At 41.4% G+C, this 19157-nt stretch overlaps 2 protein-coding genes and 1 pseudogene across 2 annotated transcripts in view; 2 read left to right on the plus strand and 1 right to left on the minus strand.

Annotated features, from left to right (window-relative positions):
• The window catches only part of LOC115113183 (regulator of G-protein signaling 7), a 120066-nt gene extending 117717 nt beyond the window's left edge, over window positions 1–2349 (plus strand). Inside the window, exons 17-18 of the mRNA XM_029640534.2 lie at window positions 1213–1249; window positions 1665–2349. Coding sequence (XP_029496394.1) covers window positions 1213–1233 — 21 coding nt within the window. The 3' untranslated portion in view covers window positions 1234–1249; window positions 1665–2349. The remainder of the gene's footprint in view (window positions 1–1212; window positions 1250–1664) is intronic.
• Window positions 2350–3387: 1038 nt separating this feature from the next.
• Window positions 3388–14160, plus strand: LOC115112687 (gremlin-2-like). Its single transcript, XM_029639714.2, has 2 exons — window positions 3388–3930; window positions 12876–14160. Exon 2 carries the CDS (start codon window positions 12877–12879, stop codon window positions 13429–13431), a length of 555 nt encoding a protein of 184 aa, XP_029495574.1. The 5' UTR covers window positions 3388–3930; window position 12876; the 3' UTR covers window positions 13432–14160.
• An 864-nt stretch (window positions 14161–15024) lies between these two features.
• Window positions 15025–19157, minus strand: part of LOC115113861 (formin-2-like) — a 53951-nt pseudogene continuing 49818 nt past the window's right edge.

Below are 19157 nucleotides of genomic sequence, written 5' to 3' on the forward strand. Positions count from 1 at the left end.
ATTCCTGTGTTCCAATTCTGATTAGCGCTAGTTTGTGCTGTTCTGTGAAGGGAGTAGTACACAGCGTTGTACGAGATCTTCAGGTTCCTGGCAATAGCCTTAATTTCTCAGAACAAGAATAGACTGACAAGCTTCAGGAGAAAGGTCTTTGTTTCTGACAATTTTGAGCCTGTAGTCGAACCCACAAATGCTGAAGCTCCAGATACTCAACTAGTCTAAAGAAGGACAGTTTTATTGCTTCTTTAATCAGAACAACAGTTCTGGTGCTAACATATTTGCAAAAGGCTTTTCTAATGATCAATTAGCCTTTTAAAATGATAAACTTGGATTAGCTAACACAACATGCCACTGGAACACAGGAGTGATGGTTTCCGATAATGGGCCTCTGTACGCCTATGTAAATATTCCATTAAAAATCTGCCGTTTTCAGCTACAATAGTCATTTACAACATTAACAACTGTATTTTTTGATCAATTTAATGATAGTTTAATGGACAAGAAACGTGCTTTTCTTTCAAAAACAAGGACATTTCTAAGTGACCCCAAACTTTTGAACGTCAGTGTATATTTGGACATGACCTATTAATATTGTTTTTTATACAGTAGACGGGTTGGCTGTAAACGTCACGAAAATGATGCACGTGCATCGCTGTGGCCGGAAGGCGTGCATTGATATGATTCTGAACCGTCAGATAGCTAGCAACAATTACAAGAAGCTGCCATGTGGGGTATCATAGGTAGCTCGTTTCAGCTCATGTCTTGTTATTGATACCATGTCTTGTTTTAAGGTGTTTTGACTGATGTCATGTCTATGCTAATATGGCAAAAATTCGGAAGCTAACTAACCAACAACTATAACAATGTATTTCAGAGACAAAAGTGCTCATTGTGCAAAAAAGTGCTAATTTGGAGATTAAACATAGTTTACATGTTGTCAACAGTCTAAACCAACCCCGTCTGTTTTGCCCCATAGTTGCACAAATGTCAGTTTTGTGGAGAACAACCAACCCGTCTAGTCTTGTGAAGTCACATTTTATTAATGCTACAAAATGCTGCATTTGATGAGTTAACTCTTCTGAGAGTTAGATGAGTCAGCTGAGCTGATTCAGGACAGAGGCATGTGACCTCTCCTGCATGTCTCACATTTTGGCCTCTGAAACCAACCTGCCAAAATGTCCTCCCTCATTCTGTGTTCTCTCCTTGTCCCCACAGAAAAGTAAGAACTTGTTTTGAAGGATTTTGCTTCCAGGTAAAAATGCCAAAGCTCTGTGCCGAGTGTTACAGTAAATTGCATGTGGTTGCTCACCTCACTTACTGTCATCCTGTGTTTTCCCTCACATTAGTGAATTAATAAAGCTCTTGATAGCTCTGTATTAATTGAATGAACTTTACTCAGATTCAGGAACCTACAGCATGTATGACATCACATAACACAGTATGATGCCATATCATGTTGTACACTTGATGCCCATAGGATGTCAGTATAACCCAGACATTCCCTCACACACACTTCCACAGTCCAAACTGGTAGAACTCTTACACCCTCTGCTGACATACAGTATGACTTTTCCACACGCTAAGATTACAGGATGGTGTCAGGATGGGTATATGATTACATTTTCTACTGTATCTTCTCAATCCCTATCCTCTTCTTCTTCTGACAGGGGAAACCCCTTACATCAAAGAGGCTGACCAGTCTTGTGCCATCATGCTAAAACATAGTCACTCTCGGATATAGAGGAGGACCATATCATTTCTACGTCATCGGCGTTTGCTTTCCACTCAGACGATGAGCGGGACAGTACATCAGATGTTGCATGTCCAAGGAGAAGACTTGTTATTCCTTTTACCTGATCTATGTCTACTATTGGAAAGGAGAGGCATTTGGAGACTTTTACAAATATTGGGGCTGGATAATGCCTTTCCAGAAAGTCAGTGTCCAGTTACTTACACCATATCTGATGGACACGTATGTCCCTCTCCAGCTGAGCTAATAATGTCAGAAATAAAATAAAAAATGAAGGAAACATGAGCTTAACAGTAAAATCTGTTCAAAATATCATCACTATACAGTACTCGATCTGTAATCACAGATACTTTGGTCACGCTAAGGGAAGTGTTGTGCGGTATGCATAAATGTAAATTGTTATGTTCATTTTGCATTGATTTTATTGCACTGCAATAATTAGCACAGTTTTCATTACACCTGTAAAGTCACATTTGAGCTGTAAGAAAAGGTGTTTTCTGTCTTATGTAAAACGTAAGTCTTTGTTACTCTCTCCTGCATTTATTTTTATACCATATTTAAAGACACTTAAAAAATGTATTAAAGTTGTCCCTTTATCTGTTTTCACTGTCCTGGTAATGAATCAATACATTTTGTACTGGCCAGCAAAGAGTAGATGGACATACTGATCTGGGGTCATTGTAATAGATCATTATTAATCTCTCTCTGCTCTGTCTGCTGAGGGGACAGACTGTCATCTGCAGTTTTAGTTGTTACAGCTAGATGGTGGTAGATTTAACAGAGCAGTAGCTCGTTTTCTATTATTTTACTGTAACTTAAGGGAATACATTTTATGTTTACAACAAATTATGCTTTGCTTGATTTTGTTCAAATGTGTTATTTGTCAAAAAATGTTGACATTTCCTATACTGTACAAAAAGTAAGGCTTAATTCTAATACAATATTCAAAGTTTCACAAACCATAACCTTTAGGCCACTCAGTATATTTTAGGCCACTATATATTTAAGCAATGAGAAACCATGACTAAAGACATTAGTCAAAGTATGGACAAAGACTGAGGCCTGAATTCTGCTGCTTGTAGTGTCGTGCCATTCTCTACTGGTATGATGAAATAGTTATTGTTTGGCGAGTCTGACGCTTTTTTTTTGTAGACGTTTCAGATCTTTGATGGTGAATGACAGACAGTGTTTTTTCTCTTAGTTCCAGTGGTCAGAAATCAGAACCACACACATAATTGTCTTACTACTGTATGCCTAAACCAAAGGAATGGGAATGGCAATTTCAAAGGGTCCTGTCGACGTATGGAGTATGGAGTCGACGCAGGAGTAAGACTGATTTATGGATTATGTGATTTCACACACCCAAAGAGACCTCTGCATTGAAGACTTTCCAGTGGCACTGGAACTCCCCTAATCATTGAACCCACCTCATGTTCAGGTGAGAAGAAAGGTGGATAGATGGAAAGAGAGAGAGATGAGTATGAAAGTGAGCTAGAGACGAAGGGTAAGCCAGGGAGGAAATTGCGTGAAGGGGAAATGGTGGGAGAGCAAGAGGGATTTGGGGTATCAGACTTAAGAGAGGGAGTAATAGAGGGAAGAAGGGAACCGGGAGGGAGAGAGCAAAAGACTGACGGATTTCAAGACTGGAGAGTCAGCAGTGAGTATGTTTGTGGAAAGAGGAGGGGGGATAAGTATTGAGAAAAAGAGGTAGGGAAGGGAGAGAGGTGAGGCTTGGTTTGATTCATGTTGTGATCAGAGCCAATAGAAAGCCCCCGTCTATGTCTAGGAGGAAGCAGAAGTGAGAGTCCAAACCCAGCAGGAGACATACAGAGACGCACAGACCTGCAGACACAGAACTAGGATACACAGACATAGAAACCCATTGGCATGGAAAGAAAGATTACAGAGAAAGGTTAAGAGATAATTACATGTATTATTAGATAATATATATTTGAGATGGATATGAGATAGACATGGATTATTAATAAACTCAAAAATACAGACTCAGTGGAGAGAAACAGGACCACAGACCTTGGGACACGCAACTGACAATCCACCTCAGCAACCACTGCTGTTCCCATGGAAACCAATACCAGGATTCACTCTCCAGGACTGGTAAGGGTGGACAGCTACCCCTAACGGAGACAGGATCACCCCACTGTCCCGGGACACTGTGGCAAGAGGTACAGTCGCTGTCTTTCTCCTTCAGGACATGCAGTGGTCCTTGGTGGCTTGGTCAGTTATTCAGGCTGGAGAGAGACAAGTATAGAGGGTGGGATTCAATCATAGCAATCATTTTCCTGAATGTTAATGGATGTGAGAGCCGTCTGTGAGTTAATGGGTGTGTGGGTGATTGCTGATTTGGCGAATGAATGAAAGACTTTTAGTAAGCAATGATTTGGTGTGGGTAGGTGTGAGAGGTATGGTAGCATTAAGGTGAGAATGTAACTTTGTGTCAAAGTGTAAATCCATCAGTGTGCATGTATCTATTAGAGAGAGTGTGAATATGTGAGAGATTAATTATTTGTGTGACATGAGTGAATGTTGTGTGAGTAGCGAGCATGGCTTCTGATCTGACTCACCGCTCTGGTTACTGCTCCACCTAGCGTCAAAGACTCTGATTTCCATGTGGCTCAGTTGGTAGAGCATGGTGCTTGCAATGCTAGGGTTGAGGGTTTGATTCCCATGGGGGACCAGTGTGAAAATGTATCCACTCACTACTGTAAGTTGTTCTGGATAAGAGTGTCTGCTAAATCACTGAAATGTCAATTCCAAAGAGGATTTTTAGGCAGGACACACATCTTTGTCCTGATATAAACTTTTCCCACACCCTTATTATATCCAATTTAATCCAACAAGCTCTTTATTAATTAAGCAATAAGGCACAAGAGGCAGTGCTGTATCTTGAATACAGTCACAGGTAAATGGTGATGTTCGGCCCGATATTCATGATGCAGCACTGCCGTTCGTGCCTTATTGCTTAATTCATTCATAAGACAGCACTGCCTCTTGTAACTTATTGCTTAATTCATTCATGATGCAGCACTGCCTTTCGTGCCTTTTTGCTTAATTCATTCATGATGCAGCACTGCCTCTTGTGCCTTATTGCTTAATTCATTCATGATGCAGCACTGCCTCTTGTGCCTTATTGCTTAATTAATTCATGATGCAGCACTGCCTCTCATGCCTTATTGCTTAATTAATTCATGATGCAGCACTGCCTCTCATGCCTTATTGCTTAATTAATTCATGATGCAGCACTGCCTCTTGTGCCTTATTGCTTAATTAATTCATGATGCAGCACTGCCTCTTGTGCCTTATTGCTTAATTCATTCATGATGCAGCACTGCCTCTTGTGCCTTATTGCTTAATTAATTCATGATGCAGCACTGCCTCTCATGCCTTATTGCTTAATTAATTCATGATGCAGCACTGCCTCTTGTAACTTATTGCTTAATTAATTCATGATGCAGCACTGCCTCTTGTGCCTTATTGCTTAATTCATTCATGATGCAGCACTGCCTCTTGTGCCTTATTGCTTAATTCATTCATGATGCAGCACTGCCTCTTGTAACTTATTGCTTAATTAATTCATGATGCAGCACTGCCTTTCGTGCCTTATTGCTTAATTCATTCATGATGCAGCACTGCCTCTTGTAACTTATTGCTTAATTTATTCATGATGCAGCACTGCCTTTCGTGCCTTATTGCTTAATTCATTCATGATGCAGCACTGCCTCTTGTAACTTATTGCTTATTTAATTCATGATGCAGCACTGCCTCTTGTGCCTTATTGCTTAATTCATTCATGATGCAGCACTGCCTTTCGTGCCTTATTGCTTAATTAATTCATGATGCAGCACTGCCTCTTGTGCCTTATTGCTTAATTAATTCATGATGCAGCACTGCCTCTTGTGCCTTATTGCTTAATTAATTCATGATGCAGCACTTCCTCTTGTAACTTATTGCTTAATTCATTCATGATGCAGCACTGCCTTTCGTGCCTTATTGCTTAATTAATTCATGATGCAGCACTGCCTTTCGTGCCTTATTGCTTAATTCATTCATGATGCAGCACTGCCTCTTGTGCCTTATTGCTTAATTCATTCATGATGCAGCACTGCCTCTTGTGCCTTATTGCTTAATTCATTCATGATGCAGCACTGCCTCTTGTGCCTTATTGCTTAATTCATTCATGATGCAGCACTGCCTTTCGTGCCTTATTGCTTAATTCATTCATGATGCAGCACTGCCTCTTGTGCCTTATTGCTTAATTAATTCATGATGCAGCACTGCCTCTTGTGCCTTATTGCTTAATTCATTCATGATGCAGCACTGCCTCTTGTGCCTTATTGCTTAATTCATTCATGATGCAGCACTGCCTCTTGTGCCTTATTGCTTAATTCATTCATGATGCAGCACTGCCTTTCGTGCCTTATTGCTTAATTCATTCATGATGCAGCACTGCCTCTTGTGCCTTATTGCTTAATTAATTCATGATGCAGCACTGCCTCTTGTGCCTTATTGCTTAATTCATTCATGATGCAGCACTGCCTCTTGTGCCTTATTGCTTAATTCATTCATGATGCAGCACTGCCTTTCGTGCCTTATTGCTTAATTCATTCATGATGCAGCACTGCCTCTTGTGCCTTATTGCTTAATTAATTCATGATGCAGCACTGCCTCTTGTGCCTTATTGCTTAATTCATTCATGATGCAGCACTGCCTCTTGTGCCTTATTGCTTAATTCATTCATGATGCAGCACTGCCTCTTGTGCCTTATTGCTTAATTCATTCATGATGCAGCACTGCCTCTTGTGCCTTATTGCTTAATTCATTCATGATGCAGCACTGCCTCTTGTGCCTTATTGCTTCATTAATTCATGATGCAGCACTGCCTCTTGTGCCTTATTGCTTAATTCATTCATGATGCAGCACTGCCTCTTGTGCCTTATTGCTTAATTCATTCATGATGCAGCACTGCCTTTCGTGCCTTATTGCTTAATTCATTCATGATGCAGCACTGCCTTTCGTGCCTTATTGCTTAATTAATTCATGATGCAGCACTGCCTCTTGTGCTTTATTGCTTCATTAATTCATGATGCAGCACTGCCTCTTGTGCATTATTTATTTTATAAAACTGTTACCGACAAATACCTATAACAATGAATTACATATTTTCATTCAAACGTAATTTTGATAAGTAAATTCATATACTTTCATTCTTCCACGAGAAGATATAGTCCAGACGAAAATCTGGTTGTTAGTTATTTTGGTCATGTTGCTACAAATGATTTTTGCATAGTTGCTATGCAAAAGGACTGGTCATCAGCTCTAAACAAAATGTTTGCTGTGCAGGCTGGATAACGTTTATTGTCATGTTTTAGCTAGCAAGCCAACTTCACCTAACTCAGTCACGTCAAACATTGAACCTGGAGTGACAGTACACATTGACGTTAGCTGTATATTTTGTTTGTTTGAGCTTTTTTTGCTATTGGCATTTACTTGGATATGTCCATGATAATGACATTGATGCGTGATTTCACCTGGTTCATAAGAAGTTGTCTCGTCTAGTCTGGGCACTGTTTACTCTATGTATTGTAGCTACAGTGATAGAAATTCTAAAGAGAAACATTGTTTCTGAGGTTGGACAGGCAGACAGCAAGTCTTACATTAACCCCGCTCTACCAAACTAAATGCTAGGCTGGAGGCAAGGTGAAATAATGTGCGAGTAGTGATAAATACAAGAAATGATTTGGACGGCAACGTGGACATGATATTCTTATGGAGGCGCAGTGATCATTTTCAGATGGAACTGTTAGCAGCCATAGTGTGACTGTAACTTCCAATACAGCACGGTTGGGGAACGCTGCTTGTCCAATCAGTATCCAGGATCCAAACAACCAGATTTAAAATGCATATTAAATATACATTTCCAAACATACTCTCTGTTTGTAAACTTTAAACAATGCCTTTCCTTGTTGGAGTAGAGCAATTGATTCTCACTGTATCTCCCAAGTTTCATTTATTCAAATACCACCTTCTCTAGACTTGTAATCGGTATATTTTTTAACACTGTTTTTCTCACTTGCAGTGGGGGCTGCTTAGGGGAGGATGGCTCATAATAATGTCTGGAATGGAACAAATGGAATGGCATCAAAACATGTTTGAGATGTATTTGATCTATTCCATCTATTCCGCTCCAGTCATTACCACAAGTCCATCCTCCCCAATTAAGGTGCCACCAACCTCCTGTGCTCACTTGACAGATTTAAGTTATCCAAACAGACACTGGTAGGGACTGTACAGGCCTGTCGTTGTGTGTTCAGCTCCAATTTAGGGTTGGTTATGTTATGCCGTGATTAACTCCCTCTAGGTGGGGAACACCCTTTCAATGATATTGTAGCGATCCTCGCTATATGAGCCACATTACAATTCCCACAATGTGGGTTAAACCCTATTGGTGCAATGCCTCTGGTGGTTTGTCTTTCATGCCAGTGACGCAGGTTCACTTCTCTGCCATGCTGTTTGCTACAATATGTTGTTCTCATTCTGTGGGTACTGTACAGAGCAGGGTAAACATCTCCACCAATGCTGAGGGCGATGGAGTCCAAACTGCCTCTCCTAACTGTAATAGACCAGCATAGCATCTCTCAGCTGGTAGAAATTATGAAGATGGATTGTGGTGACAAATGGCTGTCCAAACAGCTCAGGGTCCCCTCATGGCATGTTGGCATTTGACACATTCACCCAAAGTTCTTCAAAATGGACGTTTTCAATTTTAATGAGCCGGAAGAGGCCAGTTTTGGGAAATACAAGCCACAAATTAAGATAATGACATGCTTGCACCTAATGTAATTGCTTTCATGTAAAAACACAGAGTTTTGTTTTCTGTGTGTGAGCTTTGGCCTGTTGAATTGAATACAATAATTGACGTGAGTTATCTGTCTATGAAACTTCCTGGCGCACCTAGCTATAATTATAGTCTGGCTCAGGCTTTGTTTTGGCCTGTCTCTTTGGGCCAGTTCTTGTCATTGGTAGCACTTCATTTCAGGGCCCATGTGTAAGGTACTGCTTTGAACTTATTGACAGAATAATTAGCGGATTGGATTATTGAAGGACCCTTGACCTGACATGGTTGATCTGCTCCAATAAAGGAACTGGATACTTTGGTGCAGACGGAATGTCCATCCAAGTGTTGCTGCCCACTGGAGTCAGTAAAGCTCAAGTTGCCATTGGCAATTCTTACTCTGGGAGATGGCTATCCCAGTTTTGTTTTTGGAGTCCAGTATTTGTAGACCCGAGGACTGAGACTGTTCATTCAAGCATATAGACCCTAGTATTTGTAATTGTGCAATAATAGCATGGTCCAGTTTAGCTCTGTCTCACTGATAAAAACAAAAGCAATAGTCTCCCTCCGGCTCAGTCTCCAAGATGATTAGTAAGAGAGAGAGAGAGAGAGAGTCAGGGGGTAGATGAGGGAGGCCTCAAGTACTAAAGTCAGGGCTAAAGAGTTTGTTTTGTTTTCCAACAGTCTCTCTGTACACTATCATTAACCCCCCTACTTCCACCCCAACTTCCAAACCACAATTTGTCTAGCTGGGAGAATGATGACGATAGCTGGCAGGGTCGGCTGTATCATACATAGGGAAAGTTTGGAAGTGGGAAGGGACTGAAGCCGTGACTGTATAACATATGTCATCTGCTGTGTACACAGTCAGGATATCCCTCCAACCCCCAGGGCCTTGTAACTCACCAGACCTGGGATAGTCTTATCTAATGAAGGGGATATGGAGAGACAACACCTTCCAGGACTGAATTCATACAATATGATCAGTATTCACTCAACATTTTTAGGGCAAATTGCATTTGTTTAACTGGTGAATAAATGACAGAATTATGGATGGGGTTAAGACAATGAGATGCAGTGGGGACCAAAGGAAAAATCATGATTAGGTTTGACACTGTGTGGTCGAGTGTGTATGTGTATGTAGGACGTTTGTCTTCATGCTAGAGTTTAGCCAGACTCAGTCGTGAGTAACATAAATATCTTACTGACATCAACGCATAAATTACGTTAAAAAAAAGCATTCTTCTCTGGATGACACTGAAGAGGTGAGGTTCGACTTCCCTTGTCCTTCTCATGACCACTGTTATCCACAATACACCTTTCATTCAGTCATCTCTAAACCTGCCACTACCATCCTGGTTCCTGGGTATACTGTACCAAACCCTCCACCAACCTCATGGTTCCTGGGTATACTGTACCTAGCCCTCCACCAACCTCATGGTTCCTGTGTATAGTGTACCTAGACCTCCACCAGCCTCATGGTTCCTGGGTATACTGTACCTAGCCCTCCACCAGCCTCATGGTTCCTGTGTATAGTGTACCTAGACCTCAACCAGCTTCATGGTTCCTGTGTATAGTGTACCTAGACCTCCACCAGCCTCAAAGTTCCTAGCCCTCCACCAGCCTCATGGTTCCTCTGTATACTGTTCCATACTTAATTACTCTCTGGTCAAAGACCCAGTAGACCCAGAGGGGAATGGGCAAGGTATATGCAAATTGAATATTGTAGTATTTACTATAGTTAGAAGTGTAGTGTAGTGTAGTGATTTGACAGACTGTAGTATTTTTGCGGACATTAGTGTAGTATTTACGACAGTGCTTTCTATTTACTATAGTATTCTACAGTGTACTACAACATTGTATAGTAAGTACTACACATGATCAAGGGATACTACAGTGTGTAGTATAGTATTCTACAGTATATGTTTCTATAGTAAGCACTCTAGTATTCTACCGTAAACTGTAGTATTATTTCATGTGGGACAGCAGCATAACATTTTATTACCACTTGATTTAGCCTACATCATCATCAATATTCAGTCTGATTGGCTGATACACACAGCTGAGAGAGGTAGAAAAACAGAGGAATATCACAATTAGTAAAAATAAATTGAGCTAGCTAACTAGCAGATTTACATACAACATAATTTCTCGGATGATAGCACACCCTCTTTTCCCAATGTCAATCATTTCTTCAGGAAGCACTCTCACTAGCTTGCTTACAATTTGTGATGATGAGTGAGAATTTCAAGATATGATGTTATGAATTTCAAGATATGAATTTCCTGATACTGTACCTAGCCCTCCACCAGCCTCGTGGTTCCTGGGTATACTGTACCTAGCCCTCCACCAGCCTCATGGTTCCTGGGTATACTGTACCTAGCCCTCCACCAGCCTCATGGTTCCTGGGTATACTGTACCTAGCCCTCCACCAGCCTCATGGTTCCTGGGTATACTGTACCTAGCCCTCCACCAGTCTCATGGTTCCTGGGTATACTGTACCTAGCCCTCCACCAGCCTCATGGTTCCTGGGTATACTGTACCTAGCCCTCCATCAGCCTCATGGTTCCTGGGTATACTGTACCTAGCCCTCCACCAGCCTCATGGTTCCTGGGTATACTGTACCTAGCCCTCCATCAGCCTCATGGTTCCTGGGTATACTGTACCTAGCCCTCCACCAGTCTCATGGTTCCTGGGTATACTGTACCTAGCCCTCCACCAGCCTCATGGTTCCTGGCTATACTGTACCTAGCCCTCCATCAGCCTCATGGTTCCTGGGTATACTGTACCTAGCCCTCCACCAGCCTCATGGTTCCTGGGTATACTGTACCTAGCCCTCCACCAGCCTCATGGTTGCTGGGTATACTGTACCTAGCCCTCCATCAGCCTCATGGTTCCTGGGTATACTGTACCTAGCCCTCCACCAGCCTCATGGTTCCTGGGTATACTGTACCTAGCCCTCCACCAGCCTCATGGTTCCTGGGTATACTGTACCTAGCCCTCCACCAGCCTCATGGTTCCTGGGTATACTGTACCTAGCCCTCCACCAGCCTCATGGTTCCTGGGTATACTGTTCCATACTTAATACTCTCTGGTCAAAGACCCAGTAGACCCAGCTGCTCAATAGATTACTGTGAACATTAGAACAGTTTCATTGAGACTGAGAGAGCTTAACAGGGTAGAGCGCCATGACCCAGGGTCAAGAGCAGAAACTAAACAGAGACAGAAACCCAAAGTGGATTATGATAAAGTCATTGTCCCCCGTCAAAATGTATGCAAGTCCAGGAAATGGAGAAGGGATGTAAAAGTCTTATAGGGAATAGGAACGGCCAATTACCTTGGGGCGTTTTGGTCCACATTCAGAATTGTTACTTTATACTATCTATGCAATTCAAGAACAACATCTGTTGCAAAGATTCTTGAGTGATTGACAAATTGTACTGGCATTAACACTGACAGTTATGTACAGATACGTACATACCAGTAATCCTCAGAGTCCCAACAAAGATATTCAACTTAAAGCATACTTTTCTCAACACAAATCAGAAAGTCAAATTCTAGAGAACGTTTCAGATGACATTGTGAATTGTGTGTGTGGTTGTGTATGTATGTTTTTGTGTGTGTGTGTATATGTATGTCTGTGTGTGTTTACGGGGGGAGGTTTCATCTCAGTCTCACATCTGTCAATCGGCAGTGTGGAGAGAGACAGAGACTTGCTAGGTCACTCTCAGTTCATTCTGCTCTATAGGGCTTGGTCACAGAGTGGGGATCTGGACCCACAGTGTAATGTTTCACTCCCCTAATAGCATTACGATTGGCCTGCTAATGCATGTTTACATATCTGGGGCATAGTTTATAACTAGAGTAAGCATCGCTTAATTATTTCATTAATTACGCCTGATTATTTTATCCAGTGTTTATTTCTGGATAAAGTTCTGTAGCTGAGAAGAAAGCACATATAAGTAATGACAAAGAGACATTGACAAATGGAGTTGCAGATGATAGATTGATCTCCTCAATGATGCCTGAAAGGCTAGACTGAAAAAGGCACGTTCACACACATACATAGGCTAAACACCAAAACATTCACACACTGACGGAGTGCTATTACACTGGAATAGCTTAAGGATTGATAGATACCTAGTAGACCTAACCTCGCTACATTCTTAAACCAATAGATGCTGCTCACGGTAGATTCACTGCTTATACTGTGAAGGTACAAGGCTCAATCTTGGTTTAGTAGCATTGTTACTAATCTTTCTGTCTTCTCTTTCCCAGAATGTTTTGGAGAATCACTCTTCCAGTCCTACTGGCTGGGGTACTCTGCGTAGCCACAGAAACAAGGAAGCCCCGTCCCCAAGGCTCCATCCCCTCACCTTTCAAGACCAAAGGCAACCTGTCAGATCGTCAGCGCCTGTTGCCGCGGAAACCCGAAGTCCTTTCGTCAAGTCGGGAGGCCCTGGTGGTCACCGAGCGCCGGTACCTCCGACGTGACTGGTGCAAGACGCAACCCCTCCGCCAGACGGTGAGCGAGGAGGGCTGCCGAAGTCGTACGGTGGTCAACCGCTTCTGCTACGGCCAGTGTAACTCCTTCTACATCCCCCACCTCATGGGCCCCAGCTCAAATCGAGGCCCAGGGTCCAGCCGGAAAAACCACAACAAGGTCCAGGAGCCCTTCCAGTCCTGTTCCTTCTGCAGGCCACACCGCTTCACCCAGCTCACTGTTCAGCTGGACTGTCCGGGCCTGCAACCTACCTTTCGCCATCGCAAGGTACAGCGTGTCAAACAGTGTCGCTGTATGTCAGTGGACGTGACTGGCAACGGGAAACTGTGAGGAGTTCTTTGGAACCATACCATGACAGTCACCATGGATACTAATGTGACAGTGAAAATGAACATTAACATGAACATGAATAGCGTAGATATGACAGGGGACATGCTAGTGCTTCTCCCTTATATTGGGTTATTCTGCATAATCACTTTGATTGGTCACACAAAATGAACCTGACAGGTACTGATAGTACAGAGTGACCCAGCAATAAGACCTTTGACAATGTGCAGACATAAATGGATGGATGTATAGCACAACACCAACTGAAGCACAGACATGTTTCAGTTCAACACAGTCAATCATATGAAACAACTGGGTCCTTCAACTCTCTATAAGCTCATACAGGTTGTGATATTACCTTACCTAGGGCCATGGACTGATGGCCCCTTTCATCTGGCTGTTGGCTCTAGAAGGAACATACATATAAAACCACAAACACAAACAAGTTCTAGACTGAAAGTGGAGCTCTTAAGCTGGCTGTGTCATGTTTTACTGGGTTTACCTTGGGGAACTCTCCAGCCAGTAAGGCTACGGACTGAGAGAAAGCCCCCATAGCCTGTCTAAGTTTCTGCCTTTGGATTCAAGAGCCGCCTGTGAAATAATTCTGACAAACATCAAGCTAACCAGTAAAGAAATTATATTATTATATTATGTATAACTGTGGTACTGTATAAGTATATGTCAAAAGATAAGACACTATAAATATATATATACAATCTATTTCATGTGAAACATCTGTGTGGTCTGAATGCAAACAATGTTGTGGCATTGAAGGATATGGTTGACTAACAATGGTCGATAAGAATAGGCTCAACAACTTTACATTTTATTTTTCATTTTCATTTATTTAACTAGGCAAGTCAGTTAAGAACAAATTCTTATTTACCAGAAGGCAAAAGGCCTCCTTTTGCGGGGGCTGGGATTAAAAATTAAATAAAAATATAGGACAAAACACACATAACGACAAGAGAGACACCACAACACTACATGAAGAGAGACCTAATACAACAACATAGCATGGCAGCAACCCATGAAAACACAAGATCACAACAACATGGTAGCAACACAACATGGCAGCAGCACAACATGGTAGAAGCACAAAACATGGTACAAACATTATTGAGCACAGACAACAGCACAAAGGGAAGGAAGAAGAGACAGCAATACATCACGCCAAGCAGTAAGAGTGTCAGTAAGAGTGTCCATGATTGAGTCTTTGAATGACGAGATGGAGATAAAAACGGTCCAGTTTGAGTGTTTTATTGCAGCTCGTTCCAGTCGCTAGCTGCAGCGAATTGAAAAGAAGAGCAACTCAGGGATGTGTGTGCTTTGGTGGACCAAAGAAAGAATGTGACTGGCAGAATGGGTGTTGTATGTGGAGGATGAAGGCTGCATTAGGTATCTCAGATAGGGGGGAGTGAGGCCTAAGAGGGTTTTAGAAATAAGCATCAACCAGTGGGGCTTGCGACAGGTATACAGAGTGTTGAGAGAAGATCAGTGTACCGTCTAGCCATACTCCCAAGTACTTGTATGAAGTGACTACCTCAAGCTCTAAACCCTCACAGGTAGTAATCACACCGGTGGGAAGAGGGGCATTCTTCTTATCAAACCACATGACCCTCATTTTGGAGGTGTTCAGAACAAGATTAAGGGCAGAGAAAGCTTGAAAAGAAACAGAATGTTGCAAAGCACATGCATAATTCTAGAGGAAAACCTGGTTCAGTCTGCTTTCCACCAGATACTGGGAGATGAATTCACCTTTCAGCAGGACAATAACCTAAAACACAAGGCCAAATCTACACTGGAGTTGCTTACCAAGAAGACAGTGAATCTTCCTGAGTGGCCGAGTTTCAGTATTGACTTAAATCTGCTTGATAATCTATGTCAAGATCTGAAAATGGTTGTCTAGCAATAATCAACAACCAATTTGACATAGCTTGAAGAATTAAACAAATTATAATGGGCAAAAACTCTTAGAAACTTACCCAAAAAGACACACAGCTGTAATCACTGCCAAAGGTGTATTGACTCAGGGGGGTGAATACTTATCTAATAAAGATTAGTGTTTTATTTTTCATTCATCTTTTACAAATGTTCAAAACAAAAAGCCACTTTGACATTACAGAGTATTTTGTATAGATCATTGACAAAAACACGGCAGTGAAATCCATTTGAATCCCATTCTGTAACACAACAAAATGTAGAAAAAGTGAGGCGCTGTAGCTAATAAAAAAAATAGAGGATGATGAGAAGTCCTGATGACGTACTAAATACCTTAGCAGCTAAGCTCAAGTCACGGTTCATTTCATGATTTATTGCTTAAACCACAACTGTACATCACGTATCATTCTTGAACTATGGTGCCTGATAAACTGATGATTGTCACAATGCAGGTTTTTACTGAGCAGGACTGGTTTTCATACAGGTTGTATTGACAGAGTAATTTAGTTGAATTTCATTGGCTCATTTGTCTTTAACTAGGCACTTGCTATCCGGTAGGCAAATATTTATATAGGCCCACTTTTGTGCTCCTCTTTATACTTGAAGGCAGTGCAGAGATTGATATAAATAGCTTATTTTCTCTGTAAAACATGATTGTCTTAACTGGTGTCTTATCTATAGCTACAGGGGACAGGCTGATACCACAACACATGTCTCACTGTAAAACAATGTATTTCTCTTTACAATGGCACCTGTCCAAAAATTATTAGCTCTTTAATTAAATCTACATTCTTACTTTGGACAGCAGAATGCGCTGTTTGGAACTGGGGGAAATGCATCATTGACAGATTACGGCAAAGTGTGGTACTGTGTTAATATCACACTTTCCAACAAGGTGACAACATGTCAGGCATACATATACCCACTTAGGTGACCGAAAGAAACAATTAAAAAAGAAAATAACACAGTAAATATATTTTTAAACACAATACAATAGCTAAAAAGCTTGTGTTGATCTCACTTGTGCAAACGTATCCTGGATAAGATCTACTGACCCAGTTTGGCTTTCTGTGGAACACAAAACAGATGAAAGTGAGTTACAGACATTACAATGGTGCACGTAAAATGAATTCTTCCGTGCATTTTCGAACAAAAATAATGTATGCGAGAATCCTATGCACTCAAAGTGGTGACGAGTGGGGGGGATTTATACAGAGATTTTAAAAACGAGTGAGAACGGGAGAAATATACGAGGAATAAGAAGCCAAAAGAAAGACAGAAAGGGGTTAGGACAAAGGAAAAAGACACAAAAAAGAGAACTCACTATTCCAGAAGACTGTTTGGGTTTGATGCTGTACGAGGCCTTCTCTCTGGCTTGATTGAAGACCTCTGCCATTTTCAGTCTGAAAAGACACCAATAGTTTCAGCCATTTAAACTGTATCTTCTCCTAGAAATGGAGATAGGGTATGTTTGCAGTAGTAAAAGGTCAGGCAGTTCAGCAATGAGGTTCTCCAGGCAAGATTTGGGTCTGTGCTGTTTACACACAAGAAAGATTTGGGTGACCAGTTTCACTGTTTTAAGAAACTGCTCTAAACCATTCAGTGGCACAACTTTCCACACTGCACGAGGTAAAAGATACATTCTAGACCAGTGACGGGCAACTTTGATTGGGGTGGGGGCTATAAAAAAAATCTAAACTCATCATGGGAGGCGTCAGTTGTTCGCAGTTCTGCGTACCCACATCCTTACCCACACATACAGCCGGCCCTAGGCTTTTCGGGGGCCTAAGCGAAATTTAGTTTGTCTGCCCCATCCATTCTACACATTTTGCCGTGGGGCGGAGAGAAGATTTTGCAATTTTATAACACATTTCCTGCAATTAAACCCATTTTGCCATGGGGCAGAGATAACTGTTTTTAATATGATATCTGACTGAGAGTGACTAATAAAATCAATGGGGGGCCCCCCAGTCGGTAAATCGACCATGATTTCTACAAGTTTAGATAGGTGGCTGCTAGACTAACATACCAATCTAAACAATGTTTGCTGACGTGCTAATTAAGTGACTGTTAGTGACTGGCAACAAGAGAAAAACTTCTGATGCACAACCAAATTTTGAAATTACACTCTCAATATACTTTTTTTGTCTTCAGAAATGTATCCACGAGCCTATAAAAGGGGGGCCTTGGGCCGCCCGTTGCCCATCCCAATTCTAGACCAGTAAACTCAAATGTGTGTGCGTGTTTGTCCAAATTTGGTATGCCTTTGTAGTAAGTCGGGGGGTCATTTTAAAGCTCTCAATTTTATAGATGGTGGTACACTGTAGGCCAAATAGTTAATGATTACAAATTTGTTTTTATTACTTATCCAGCAAATGAGCAAATACATATCACAATCTAATCTACATCCAGCAGAACAAAACAATTTGCATTTTAAATGCTATCTCTAAACCCATCAAACCACTGGAAGCTAACAGAATCACTCGTGTTCTTTTTATTAGTGGGGTTAAGAAACCGATCTGGGTCGTTTCAACCCTCCTCTCTCTCATCTTATCTTGAATGACTCTGATAGGATCTAATAGTGAACATGTGATGCATGCTATTGGAAACTCATGTTTGGGGATCATTCCAACACTGAAGATTCAACACTCATCGATGAGAACTCCTGACTTTCTGCTTGATATTGACCTAACAGGGTTGGTTGAACTTTTCAGCAATATGAAGCTGGAATCCTTAATTGTGAACCTGACATATCCGTTTAAGATATTATAACAAATAAGTTACTGCAAACAACAAACACTGTTTTCTTCCCTCTGACATCATTGCACACGCGACAGAACAGCAGAATATGCACTGCAATTTGTTGTTGTTGCAGTACACCTCCACTTCTTCAACAAAATAAAACCATAAGAATGGCGGTGGGGCGGACAGTGGCGCGGTTTCCCCTACTGCAGATTCCATCTTTAACTTCTATTGGAAGCAAAATGTTAGTTAGTCTTATGCTTCTCCCTGCTACCAAATGATTACATAAAACATATACTGCATACTGGGATTAATGGTGTTCGGTTGCTACAGCATCTGTGGTTGTTACAACACACACCCTTCTCTATTGTTTCAAAGGGAGTTGAAGAGCTCAATGTGCACTACATTTGACCTCAGTCAAGGTGCTTTATTCTACACATTAAGCTGACAGACGATTTCAATTGGCTTGTCAAGGTAATGTGCTTGAAGGTGAATGTGAAACAGTATGTTCATTGTGTTCATGTGCAGGGGGATCTAGTAGTGCAGTAGACATGTCATTTTGACATGTACAGTCATTCTGTGGTAGGTCTGTAGAAGGTCAGAACATACATTGTACAACAATCCCCAAAGAAAGAGTGGCTTTCATTGAATAGGATAGACTCAACACACATGAAAGGACAGCAAAGCGTATTTTACACCAATCCTCACGGTTCCTGTAACATCAGTTTGTTTTTCTTCTTCCAAAGGTCTTTGAAATCAGTGGAGAACTCATGCCACACAGAGAACAGCGTGTTGGGAGACACTTCCTTCTCACCTGCCTTAGCCTTGACTGAAAAGAACAAGCTAAACTACAAGAAACTGAGGATAGATAAAACATGAAATCAAACCTAAAATACCAAAATTACAACAATAGATTACAGAAAGACTAAGTCATTGTGAAACCTGTATGCTTATAATAATTATGCGAAATGTGGAAGTTAATCTTAAGACCATTTCATGCATTAAACTTGATATGGAAGTTTACTAAATAAAGGCGACTGGCCATT

The sequence above is a fragment of the Oncorhynchus nerka genome, linkage group LG28, assembly GCF_034236695.1.
Source record: "Oncorhynchus nerka isolate Pitt River linkage group LG28, Oner_Uvic_2.0, whole genome shotgun sequence".
NCBI classification, from domain to species: Eukaryota; Metazoa; Chordata; class Actinopteri; order Salmoniformes; family Salmonidae; genus Oncorhynchus; species Oncorhynchus nerka.